At 41.8% G+C, this 13131-nt stretch overlaps 1 protein-coding gene across 5 annotated transcripts in view; it reads left to right on the forward strand.

Annotated features, from left to right (window-relative positions):
• MIDEAS (mitotic deacetylase associated SANT domain protein) overlaps positions 1 to 13131 on the forward strand; it is a 52521-nt gene that overhangs the window by 29954 nt on the left and 9436 nt on the right. For all 5 annotated transcript variants that reach the window (XM_082762385.1, XM_082762383.1, XM_082762387.1 and 2 more), the window contains 6 exons: positions 3281 to 3601; positions 5126 to 5471; positions 5940 to 6006; positions 9692 to 9834; positions 10733 to 10836; positions 12142 to 12217. In XM_082762385.1, the coding sequence (XP_082618511.1) occupies positions 3281 to 3601; positions 5126 to 5471; positions 5940 to 6006; positions 9692 to 9834; positions 10733 to 10836; positions 12142 to 12217 (1057 nt within the window). The remainder of the gene's footprint in view (positions 1 to 3280; positions 3602 to 5125; positions 5472 to 5939; positions 6007 to 9691; positions 9835 to 10732; positions 10837 to 12141; positions 12218 to 13131) is intronic.

Raw genomic sequence — 13131 nt, forward strand, 5'->3', positions numbered from 1 at the left:
ACATCTATTAAGGGGGTTGCATATTATGTGAGGGGAAAAGGAAAACTGTTACAGAAGAGTCGTGCCCTTCTCTTAGCAGTGTCTTTCTGATATGAACAACCTAGAAGCCTTCCTTAGTCTATGTTATGTGAGGATTATTTAAGTAAACCATACGATTAAATTATTGATGAAAGAAGATATATTCCTAATTTGAACTAGTTTGAACATTCCAATGTAGGTCTGCGTACCTTCTGCAAGAATGTTATTTTGGACAGCAGTGTCAATACATACGTGCAGTGTCACAAACGACACTTTGCACCAGAGCTGCCCATCTACTGTGGCTGCCTTTTTCAGGCAGTGCAAGGTTATTGCTGCCTACAGACTACAGCAAAGTCTCTACCCTTAGCTTTACTGTTTCATTTCACATATAACTCTGTTGCACGTGAAAAGGTGGTGTTGTTTGTTTTCTTTAATAACAATGGGAAAAAAAAAAAACTCAGATCTGGAATGATCTTCTCAGAGATGTCTGGGTTTACATATTCTTTTGTGGAAAAGAGAGAGCCGTTGTAGACCCTGCCTCTTTTCCCTTGCATGTGGCTTTAGCCTGTGTCCCAATTCTAAAACAGAGGACCGGTTCCCACATGCACAAAACAAAACAGAAAAATAAAATTGCGGAATCTCAGTTCTGAACTCATCTCCTTCATGAGCAAGCTTTGGTTTGACTTCAGAGAGAAGCTGCCTTACTGTTAGCAGGAGTTCATAAGGCTCGTGTGTTTTTTTTTTGTTTGCTCACAGCAGTGGCCTTGGAACAGTTCTTCCAGCTGTCACGACTGGGTTTTTCCTCTGAAATCTAAATTTTTCAGAGACTACTTGAGGGGTAGAGATGGTCAATAATAAAATGAGTGATGGGTTTCTGTGAATCTACTGGAGGGCTCTAGGTCAGTAGTGCATCCTTCAATATTTATGCTGGAGTCTGATTAGAAGTGCAACAAGTTGTGTTTGCTGGAGTTGTCCAGCAGCCCTCCTGCCAGCAGTTCTGTAACAGAAATGCTGAACTGCCTGAAAATCCCTAGCAGTTCTGCACGTGAAGGTCCTGCCCCTTGTTTGATTTATTTCTGCCTACCTCCGACCATGATCAAACAGTTGAGAAAACTTTTACGGGGTCTGAAACAAATGGCTTGACCCCCAAATCAGTTGTGTCCCCTCTTAATAAACAGCAGGGATGTGTGTATGTGTGATCTTTCAGTGCTGTGGATCAGAGCCCCTCAAGGCTGTCTGAGCTATTGATATTAAATTCCCAGTAGTGCTTTTTCACTCTCTCTTCTACTGTTCTGGTCTCCTCCTTCCTCTTTTCTCTAAGAGCCGTCGTCTCTCCCATTATCAAGGATGAGAGTTCTTTGCTGGTTACCTCCCAGCCTTGGAAATAAGGGGGGCATAGTTAACCCATCATACTGCCAAAGAGAGGTGGCATCTTGTGTATGACTAGCTGCCATAATTTCCTCCTTGCAGTCAGGAAATTAGTTCATGTTTCTTGACCTACAGAGATCTGTGTAGCACGCAGGAAGTATCTGAGGTCTGTGTTTTGGTCAGAGCTGATGCTCTCTCACATATCCGTATTGCCGCTGCTTGTTTGTGCTGTCATTGTTCTGTCAGGTAATCTCAGGGGAAAAAGTGCAGGTCCTGGAGTGAAGGGTGGTTCTCAAAGCCTGTGAATTCCTTCTGCAGCACAATCTGGGGCAACTGATGCCAAATGTGACTTGTTATGACTGATTTTACTTGCTCAATCTTGGCACCTAGCTTTTTTTGAAGGCTTAATGTTTCGGAGTGGACCTGTTTGCTTTGGAAAGCAACAAAAAATATTTGGTCTCTTGGAGAGGCCAGAGCCCCAGCTTCAGGCTCTGGCTGAGGCATCTTGTAACAGTGAAGTTGCACTTCCTTCCATATAAATGTAGCACTGAAGTGAGACTTCAGTTTAGTCCTTTGGCTATAGTTGTTTGTTTGTGTGCCAGCTGGAGCACGTTCTCTTGCTCATCAGTGAAGAAGCTGGCTGACTTGATCTGTAACCACAGTGAGATGACAGGAGAGGTCTGAAACCTTACAACAGAACCTTCTTATGCTATATTTTTGTCAGGATTAGATATTCTTAGTGGCACACAATAGATTCTTTTTTAAGACTTGAAGTAAATCTGCAAAATTGTTGAAGCTCATGCTGGAGACCTCTCATAGTACCTGAGAGATAACATTGCTTTAGTTTCCACATCACAGAACTGTTTGTGTAAATTCCTTGGTAGGTTGTCACTCACAGAGTCTGCATACCTAACTGCATCCAAAGGCTTTCCAAACAGGGCATTAAGTTTGAGAAAAGTTCTGAAAGGAGCATCTTCTACAGCTTCTAGATTGCACTTCACTGTAGCTTGAGAAGGCCTTTGCATCCCTGAGGGGGACTGTTTTTGAAAGTTGTCCTTTGACATCCAGCTTCCAAGTGAGCTGGCAACTGCTTTGAAGTTGGTTCAAGAGTGGAATGAACATGCGGATAGTCATTTGAAGCAGCAGGAATCACTTATCTAGTGATGACTTATCTGAAGTCATTTGGTGTTCCAGTATGCATGTGCTTGTTCAGTAACTCAGCCTCCTGTCCTTTGTCCTTGGAGCTGTTTTCTAGGGTTTGCGTGAGTAAAAGCAAAGACATGGACGCTGTAAGAGCAATGTCAACTGAGCTGGCTTGCAGTTATGCCTTGCTGATTCTGCTGAGAAGTTCTTCAGGCTGTTTGGACAGAAAACCTCAAAGGCTCCAGTTATAAAAAGGAAAGCTGTTTCTGTCACGTAAATTGGAAGAAAATTGATAAAAACCTAGCTTTTTTCTTTTTTTTTTTTCTTTTTTCTTTTTATGTATGAGAGATTTAATTAACTTTGCCATTGTTCCATTCTCTGGAACAGAAGTGTGATATTTGAAATGAATAACCTGCAGCTTACAGTCATTACTAAACCTGAAGAACCTTTGGGGAAGTTAAGCGGCAGGGCACAATTTCATCTGGAAAATAAAATGTCAAACCATAGGTAGTAAAATGATTCTTATGGATGACAAGTCCAAGTTTTCTAGTGGCTGAGATTTTAGGGAACCCTCAACTAATTCTAACAAACTGTGCTAATACTCTTGTCAAATATTCTTTTTCTTCCAATAACATTTTCTAAATCCCTTTCAGCTTGCAAATTGCATAGAGAGAGTTAATATACTGTGTGAGAGATCTGATTTGTTTTGCAAGTGCTACAGAACTTCTAAGGAATCTATCTTTCTTCTTAGGAACTGGATACTTCAGAAGAGAAGAAAAGTGTGCTGATAGCAGCTCCAGGACCTACAGCTGCTAAAAGCGTGGTGGAATTTGCCAGTTCTTCACCAGCTCCTAAAAAAGCCCGGGAGGACAGCAGTCTTGTGCCTCTTATCATTCCTGTATCTGTGCCAGTGAGAAAAATTGACTTGCAGAACCTTGGAAAAGAAAAGTCTGAGGATGGGAAGCTCCAGAGAGGCCAAACAAATGATCGAGGTCCTTGTGAACGCAAGCCTTCTGTGATAGTCACTCGGAGGCGATCTAATCGTAATACTAACATGGAAACCTCAAATCAGGTATGGGCAGGCAAAGAAACCAAAGAGAGCCAAATCTGTTATATATTAATTATTGCCAGCTCAGCATGAGCTGGCAATTTGCACTTACAGCCCAGAAAGCCAAACGTATCCTGGGCCGCATCAAAAGAAGCGTGAGCAGCAGGGTGAGGAAGGTGATTCTCCCCCTCTGCTCTGCCCTTGTGAGACTCCACCTGGAGCGTCGTGTCCAGCTCTGGGACCCCCTGTGTAAGAAGGACGTGGACCTGTAGGGTTGTGTCCAGAGAAGGGCCATCAGGATGCTCACAGGGCTGGAGCACCTGTCCTGTGAAGACAGGCTGAGAAAGCTGTGGTTGTTCAGCCTGGAGAGGAGAAGGCTCTGAGGAAACCTTATAGCAGCCTTCCAGTACTTAAAGAGAGCCTGCAAGAAAGCTGAGGAGGGACTCTTGTCAGGGAGTGTAGTGATAGGACAAGAGATAACGGCTTTGAACTAAAAGAGGGTAGATTAAATTAGATACAAAGAAGAAACTCTTTACTCAGGAAGTGATGAGGCACTGCAAGAGGTTGCCCAGAGAAGTTGTGGATTCCCCATCCATGGAGGTGTTTCAGGGCAGGTTGGATTGGGTTTTGAGAAATGTGGTGTAGTTCTTCTATTAAAGTAGTTGGATCTCAAGGCTTGAACTTGGAATGGGTGCAGTCTGGGGACCGTGGTTTTTCTTTTTCTTTTTTTCATTTCATAGTATTGCCATATATGTCATATTTCATGGACCGTTACTGCTACTACTAGTACTGACAGGCAATGCCCTACTACTAAACAGTAAAGAAATCCAGATGTACAATAACAATAGAATAAATACTCTGTCTCTCCTTGAGTAAAGAGTGTTTTCTCCATACGTACACTGATAACATCAAATTGTGAGTAGTGTATGTATCTCCATGTGTGAGTGAAATCCAAAGTGGAGATTCATTCTCATGGAATTTTAATCTTACTGAGGTTCTGAAGATCAGTATTTGAGTGTTTCCTTTCAAGTTCAGGGTTTGCGTTCTTTAAACTTTTTTGTCTTCTTCTGTTTGTCTGTTGAGAAGTGCAGTGGAACATTCCGATACCATCGGGAAACAGCAGGCATCTAAGGAGGTTTCTGTGCATTTACATGCTTGACCATCTAAGATAATACTGTAATGTTTTTTTCTGTTCTCTAATCACTATCTGGTGTCATCTTGCATCTGTATCAGAGTTCTGCTGAACTTATATGTCCCTTTTCCTAGCTACTGTGAGGTCATTATCATCTTTCCAAACAAAGGTTGGACCAGACACGTGATTCCTAAGCACTCAGAGGTAGCATTGCTACCTAATAGTTCTTGTGTGTTCCATTCCCCATCATCTTCCTCCTGCTTTCCCTTTCTGCTTGTTGTTGAGACCTGTCCCCTCCCCAGCTACCCTGTCTAGATGTTGACCTGCCATGAAAGAATGTTGTTATCTCACGGAAATTCTTCAACTGACCTGAAGTTTTAAAATGAAATTAAATGTATAACTTTTTTTTCTAATAGCATGAAGATGCTGTCCCAAAGGAAGAAGCAGAGGGTTTTGCCCGGAAACCAAAGCAGCGCCCAAGACCTGAGCCACTCTTCATACCACCAAAAGCTGGCACCTTTATTGCACCACCTGTTTATTCTAACATTACTCCGTATCAGAGCCACCTACGGTCACCTGTCCGTCTGGCAGATCATCCTTCAGACAGGAACTTTGAGCTACCTCCTTACACTCCTCCACCAATTCTTAGTCCAGTGAGAGAAGGATCTGGGCTATATTTTAATGCTATCCTCTCTTCAAGCGGTCATTCAGTTCCACCTCCAATGACTCCTAAAAGTGCTCACAGAACTCTGCTTAGATCAAGTAAGTTCCACTTTTTCCTTTCCTTCTTGGCTAATTTATGATAAGGAACTATGGAGCAATAGGAGGAAAATCATGACTTTTGGAGATGTGGGTATGTGGAACTGGGATTTCTTGCTGGTAAAGTCTGGGCGGCTAGGATGGAGAAATTGCAGCGTTCCTTCCATCTGGCCATGCATGTTATGATGTGTTCAAAAGTAATCTCTGTCACCCCCTACTGACGTTCTCAGGAATGGAAAAGTCAGTTCCTCTTCTATAATAGACCGTCAGTATCTTGTCCAGATAGAGTTATTACTAAGATGTAGATGTTGACTAGAAGCTGAATTCTTGGACATCTTAAACTCCTTTAGCATATGGGTACCTGTTTTGAGAGGTGGCTACCTCAGATAGATTTACAAGCTTTGTGAAGAATATATCTCAAATGTGAAGATGATCTGAGATGGTCTGAGCAGTTCTTTCATTGCCTTGCAGATAGTTCAGAAGTTACGCCTCCTGTTCTCACAGTAGTGGGGGAAGCCACACCGGTCAGCATTGAACCGTAAGTACCCAGCAGAGTCTTAGCTTGGTAGTAAACCTACTTCTCTTCCTGCTGCTAAACCTTCAGGCTGCTCTCTGTACAGTTTAATGTCTCTTAGAAACGTTGAAGGTATTCCTATTAATGACTCAAAATATAAATTGTCTTATTTACAAATGGCTCTGTGCAATAAGTAACACTTGTTTGGGCAAATGCACCTTTTACTTCTGGTGATTTTTCCTACTTTCTATTACTACGCATCTGTCTTTGGGCTGAAATAGCATTGATTATCCAAAGGTGAGTGTCTTGTGTTGTTGTATATGAACACTCCTTTGTAAGCTATTTGTTTTAGAGTGAGAAAAATAATACTCCTATAGAGGAAGGCCAAAACAGAATATGGACAAATGTAGTTAGCTTTCACATGCACTGATCAGGTTGCAGGTTATCCATGTGGTGTGTTAGCTTCAGCGCAACTGGGAAGGTGGCTTTGCTCCCTTGTGAGCTGGTGCAGACTGAAAGCACTGCAGCCACTTGCATGCAGAGTGTAGCCTGAACTAATAAGCCTAATTAAACTTCTTAGTTGGTTATGTGCTGGGAAAGCTCAGACATAGGAGGACCCAGTGGCACTAGGGAACGCAGTTTGGAGACACTGAAGCTGGAGTTAGGAGCTTAGGTTTGGTGCCAGTCCTGCTAAACCTGTCAGGAAAAGCAATGCAGCAAGCATCCCTGCACAGCCTTTGTAAACCCTCTGGGAATGTTATCAGCCACAGTTAAGGGCTGTAGAACTACAGCAAAGTAGTTCCAATCTGGTGTTATGTCTATAAGAATGAACTCTTGCGAAATCTATTCATGGAGATGCATGTCATGACAAACGCCCATGTGGCTCTGCATTCCTGACTCTGCAGCCAGAAAGGAATCTCAGCTCTAACTCTGCAGCATATCCTGTTAACATTTGAAATATTTAATTCACAGCCCCCAAACAAATAACAGGCCTCTTTTACTTTTCTTCCCAAATTGCCCGTGTTTAAAGATTAACTGGAGCATTTGCTGTCAATTTATAGGACTTCTCCCCCTTTCCCCATTCTGCCTTCTTTTTTGATGTTTTGTACACTTTTGGCAGCAGACAGCCCTGAGCCAACTGAAAACTATTGCAGTTGTGAATGAACCCGGGTTATTCGTGTCACCTTTGCAGATTCCTTCCAGGACCAGTCTCTGGTTCCATGACAATTCAGATGTAAATAATCACTATTTTTCTACTCCTGTATCCTATATTGCACCAGCACTTGTTCAAGCCCATTCATGGAAATAAAGAAGCACACTTGTTAGTTTTAATCTGTCTTGAGAATGGTTTAATTTGTTGTTTTGTTGTTCATTCATTTCGCGTAGTTCCAGGTGAGCCCCTTCTTGAACAGATTTTTTTCACACCAGGTCTTGATCTTTGAACTCTGCATGGTGCAATTGACTGGTTGTTGTGTCTGCTGGTTTAAATGACTTAAGTCAGTGGCATAATGTTAGCTACCGATTCAGTCATGGATGAGAATTTTCAAATATTCACTAGGAAATTCAAACTATGGTGACTCGGTAATGCAGGTTCATTTTCTGTTGCCAAAAGGGGTTATGTACAAAGAGCCATCCATCTTGCTGTCATCTTAGGCTCATTGAACAGATGCTTGTGCAGGTTAGTTTACTTTGGATTTTAACCACGATAAATTAAGACTGTTGTCATTCTGTGTTGTCAAAGTAATTAGTTTGCTGCTTTAATGCTAATTTGTGCGACACTGTTGTGGTCTGTTATGTGGGCATATCTTCTATCAAAGAAAGATGGCAGGAATCCTGATGTTCTTTTTAAATTTTGATTTTTTTAAGAAATTTTTTAATTTGATCCATTAATTTGCATTCTTGACTTTGTCAAAAGTTGACTGTAAGTTGTGATTGCCATACATTGTATTCTTAATTGCTTGTTCTTTGCCAGACCTTCTGCTAATGCTTCTCAAAAGGTCATTGCATTGCAGAGATTCAGAATAGGAAAAGTGCTAATGAAGCTTAATTGTTCTGTTTGTGAAGTAGCTTAATGGGCAGCTGGTGTCACAGATCTGTGTTCTATGGGTCTTGAGCTCAGTTGCTTCCAAGCCTCAGTCACGTCTCAGCTAGCCAGCCACAAGTACTGCTGTCGTGCATCGTCTGGGAGTTGCCTTCCCAGTTCATAGCCTCAGTCCTGGATGTTGCCACACTTAACCATACCACAGGGAGCACCAGGAGCACTGTGCTTACAGGAAAAAGCTTTTGCCGTACTGAAATCTAGGCTTCCTTGTTAAAGGAATCCTAGAATAACTTATCTTGAATGGACCTTAGGAGGTCATCTGGTCCAAGTCCTTGCTTGGAGTAGGACAAATTAGATCAAGTTACTTGGTAAGTGATGAGCTCTTGCAGTGAAAATCTGTTTTTATTTGGACATTGCATGTGCCAGATCTAACTCTTAGGCTCTTCCAGCCTAGGGCTACCATACTGGAAGTTTACTTTGAAAATAAAAGGCAATTTCTGAGATATCTCTTCAAGCCCACGTTCTTTTTTTTCCAATTCGTCCAGCTACCTCCCTTCATCTCACAAGTGAGGACAGAGAAGTCTGTCTTGGGACATAAAACCTCCCACGTGTCCCAGACATTAAAAACCTTTTTTATCTGTTTCCAGTTGACAGCAAAGTGTCAGTTGCTGTCAGTCATGCCTTCTGGGGAGGGGGGTCAGTATCTAGAACCCCCTCCACCACTGTGAAACTGCATGCTGTAACTGTAGGTGAGACTAATTGCAGTGAGCAGCAGACTCCACACTGGTATCATTCTGCAGTCCCTCACCGTGCTGAATCTGTAAGTGTTTTTAGTTTTGCGTTGTATTTTTTTAGCAAGGTCTTTAGCAAGTCTTGTATGAAATCTCTTGCTTTTATTTTGCTGTCGTGCTCTATCTGCCTAACAAGATAGTCAGTCAATATCATGCTATTTCTGTCCAACAAGATAATGAAGAAAGGTAAAGAATTGGAAAACTATGGAGTGTTACAGGTTTAATAGACTTTTGTACCTGTGAAGCGCTCAGAACAAAACCAAGTTCTTCCTGGGGTTCTTCATTTTCCACGTGACTTCCACTTTTAGTATATTTGAAATTGAATAACTTCTGAGAAGCAGTATCTATTGTGTCAAGTCTGTTTTGTGAGATGTGCTGAAACAGTTAAAACCATTGGCATCAGAGGGAGGACATTTTCAACTGCCTTAGTTCTCCCGAGCCCATACCATGCCACAAGACATATAATGTCCCTATCATTTAAACTTTGATAGAAACTGGAGATAATGTTTTGGGGAAAGTGACAGACAGTATGTAGTGGCATGTCTAAAGCTCTCCTGCTACATTTGCCATATCTGAATGTCATCTCCTCATCTCCTACTGGAAGGAATTTTTTTAAGCAGTTAACAGATCCGTATTTAAATGCAATTCCAAGCGTTGTTGATCAATAAGACAATGGAAACTGGTAAAGGCCATAAAACCTCTCACCTTTCGAGTCATACTGGTTAATGTAACCAACAGCACCTGAAAGCTGTTCTTGTTATTATATGCCACAGCCTGCTGCATTTCAGTTTCTTCATAACTGTTGCTTTTTGCAGACATGAAGGATATCTGGATATTGTAGAGGTTGCCTGACCAGGACTTGTTACTCTTTCTGCAGGCGGATAAATGTAGGAACTCGCTTCCAAGCAGAAATCCCATTGCTCCAAGATAGATCTCTGGCAGCAGCTGATGAACATAAAGCAGAGCTGGTGTGGCAGCCATGGGGTGACCTGGAAACCAACAAAGTCACCCAAGAGAACGGTAAGAATGTGGAAGGCTGGTCAGTAGAGCACTGAATGCCACAGCTTTAGTGGAAGTAACCATGCATCTACTGCAGGCATAATTTAAAATGTCTTAGAGCTGCAAGTCACGTGGCATATTTAAATAGTCTTGAATACTCCATATTTAAATGGAGTAAAACTTGGTTTGGGGGGTTGTGTGTGGTGGCAGGGAGGTTAACAGGATTTTTTTTAGATAAAAGGGGGCCTGGTCAGGCAAGGAGGGAGCAGCCTTGAGCTCAGTGAGGCTTCCTTGTCTTTGCTAACATTTGAATGCCACATGCAGTCAACTTCTATATTTTCAAGAGATGTTCTAAACATAATAATATTTGGAAAAATCAATTTGTAGACAGAAGTCAGGATGAGGAAACAGGAGCTGTGGCAGCTAGCAGCAGATTGAGGAGCTGTCTGCTGTTGGTGCACATAGGCTGTGGCATGTACAAATGCTTCTTTTGCTGAAGCAAAGAGGAAGTGGGCAGGCCTGGAAGAAATCTTTCTGAGTCAAGAGAAAAATGGGTGTTATGAAATGGAAACTTTGTAAAGATCATAAGCTAATAGAGGGGGGATTCAGGAAATCTCTGATGTGAACAGAGATGGGAAGACATTACAGGAGGGAAAAGAGGAGATTAGCAAGAAACACCACATGTAAGTAGTGCTGGGTGCAGTGCTGTGCTATGTGACATAAATTCTAATAAATAAATAAAATAAATTCTAATGTCCAAATTTGACCCAGATACATTTGCAGTGACATTCAGCATGTCAGTTTTAGCTTCTGTTATGTCTAATTCTGCTTCAGAAGGGCTAGTTAATCATGTGAATCATGTCGGAAACTCCATTTTAATATTCTAATCCAAATATGTTTGGTATCTCTGTGGAAATAGTGGAAAACCTGCTAGCTGCTGCCTGTTCAAGCATTTTTCCTGGGGCTGGAACCAACCAGGAGCTGGCGCTGCATTTCTTACATGAAGCAAAGGGAAGCATTCTGGTGAGTGTTCCCAGCTTTTCACCTTGGTTTTAATGAAAGATTTTAATAAAGGCCAGATAACCTGTTATTTAATGAAAGGAAAGCCTTGTGAACTCCTTCCTATGCATCTAGCTCACACTGTTTAGTGTCCTTTGGAGATGTTGCTGTCAGTAAAGTGCTCTGTCAAGTGTGCGCAGCCGTGCTCACTCCTTGTGCATATTTCAACCTTTGACATAGTTGGCTTTTTAAAAATGAGAGGCTGGGGCTGAAGCTGAGACTTAAAATGTAGTGTTTTGCTCCTCATACTTTTGGCAAATCCATATAAGTTCTATGTGCGTGTCTATAAAGTGGCTTGTGCTCACTAACTTTGCACCAGTGTTGTAAGATACGACACACAGTTAATGCCCTTTGACACTCCTGGGAGGTACTATCAAAGAACAGAGCACAGCACTCAGCACAGGATCATCAGCCTTTTCAAGTTCTGTGATTGACTGAACCTGCCATAAATCAGCCCTGTGGTCAGATGGTGTAGCCCACCTGGCTGCTTGTTGGTCATCCCCTGTACTGTGCCAGCACTGGCATTTGTGAGACTCTATATTGACCTGCCCTGGGAAAGAGGAAGAAATTAAAAACGTTTTTTCCTGTGTTAGTTTTATTCCAGATAGGTTCACAGAACCAGCCCTCCATTGCGAGTGCTTTTGCTGACCTTAGGGAGGAAAGGACTGCCCCTTGCAGCTGGAGCTCATGGCTAAGCTGGTTTAAACTGCTTGCAGTGGAACTGCGGCTCCGTTCTTTTCTTCTGCTAACTTTGGAAGTAGTTGCAGTTTAAATGCAGGGTAAAAAGCACATTGAGAAGATTTTTTTGTGTGTGTGTAGAATCTTTCAGTCACATGACTGCTGTCTTTTGTTTCGAAATAGTGAGTTAAGATCCTAATGACTTGGATATTTGACAGACATCATTTTAGGGCAGGGTTTTTGGATGAAAATATGTAACTTAGGCTTTCAGTAAAGGAGAAGAAACTGCTGCGTGGTCTCTGTCTATATGGAATTAACTCTCTCTTGTCACCGTGGTGATTGGGTTGGAAAGCATCAATTCGCAGAGTGGTGCTGAGGTACTGAGAGGCTTACCACTTGCCAGGGATAGCCAAAATTTAGTGGACAGTCAATAATGTGATTTTGAAGTTGTATCCCATTCCACATCCCAGGTGTTAATTGTGCTATAGGAAAGAGCTTCTTTTCAATTAGCTTACTAGAAAGGAGAGGATTAACAATCACCTGATCTTTGCTTTAAATACCCCAAACATTAATTATTTGTGTTTATTTTAGGGAGCTTTGACCAAGCTGCTATTGAAGAGGCCAGTACGATCACCTACCCATCCTCTGGCAGATTATCACTACACAGGTTTGCAAACTTGATTAACTTTGTGCTGCTTGTCTGACATACAGGAATTCTTCCATCATCTTCCGTTCTAGGGAACTCTGTAATATTACAGTAAGATTTAAAGGTCACACTTCTGTCTGTTAAATCAGATGATGACTTGCCAGGAATTTTGCCTGTGCAAAACATGACACTTATAACACAATATAAGACACTGCATCTCTCAGAATATGCATGTGTGTATTTGCATATGTGTATTCTGTTTTCCTTCCTTAGGATAAAGGAATCTGATCCCTTGTACTAAGCCAGAGAGAATGCAGAAAGACAACCAGACTGGTAGCCTCAGAACCACAGACTCTCTGCCATGAATTTCTAGGTGGTGGAGTTAAGAGGGGTTCTGTGGGAAGTGTTTTCAAGCTTGCTGAATAACGCTAAGAGATGCAGAGCTTGGCCAACTGTTGATGGTCATTATTTCTGCAAAATGTAAATGCTGTAGACTGTCTTTGTAGTGTTGTTCCTAATTAGGAAATATTAAGCTGTATGGTGGTAGCTAACTTCAATGATCCAGAGTGACCCTAGCCACCTGAGAGACCTGATGCAAGGTAGTAGAGTGACATCTAATAGCAGCTGCCATAAAGCATAGAAATTGTATTTCTTTATTATTACACACTACTACTATAATGCTGTTGCTTAGGTAGTATCTATAAGATAAGAGAAGATTCTGGAATGTGTTTACTATTACACACAAGGGCACTAGAATAGTAAGCGTATTCGGGAGGTAATAGATCTTCAGGTACAGTTTGGTGTTATGCCTGATCTAGTATTATTGTGGATTGCTGCTGAAAGAGAAGATTCTGTTCTCCTGCCCTAGCACTTCCCTTTTATAAAATCTGATGACTGGGCCACCCAAAAATGTCTGTTAAGTTTACTGTTTTATT

The sequence above is a fragment of the Aythya marila genome (genome assembly GCF_965140915.1).
Source record: "Aythya marila genome assembly, chromosome: 5".
NCBI lineage: Eukaryota > Metazoa > Chordata > Aves > Anseriformes > Anatidae > Aythya > Aythya marila.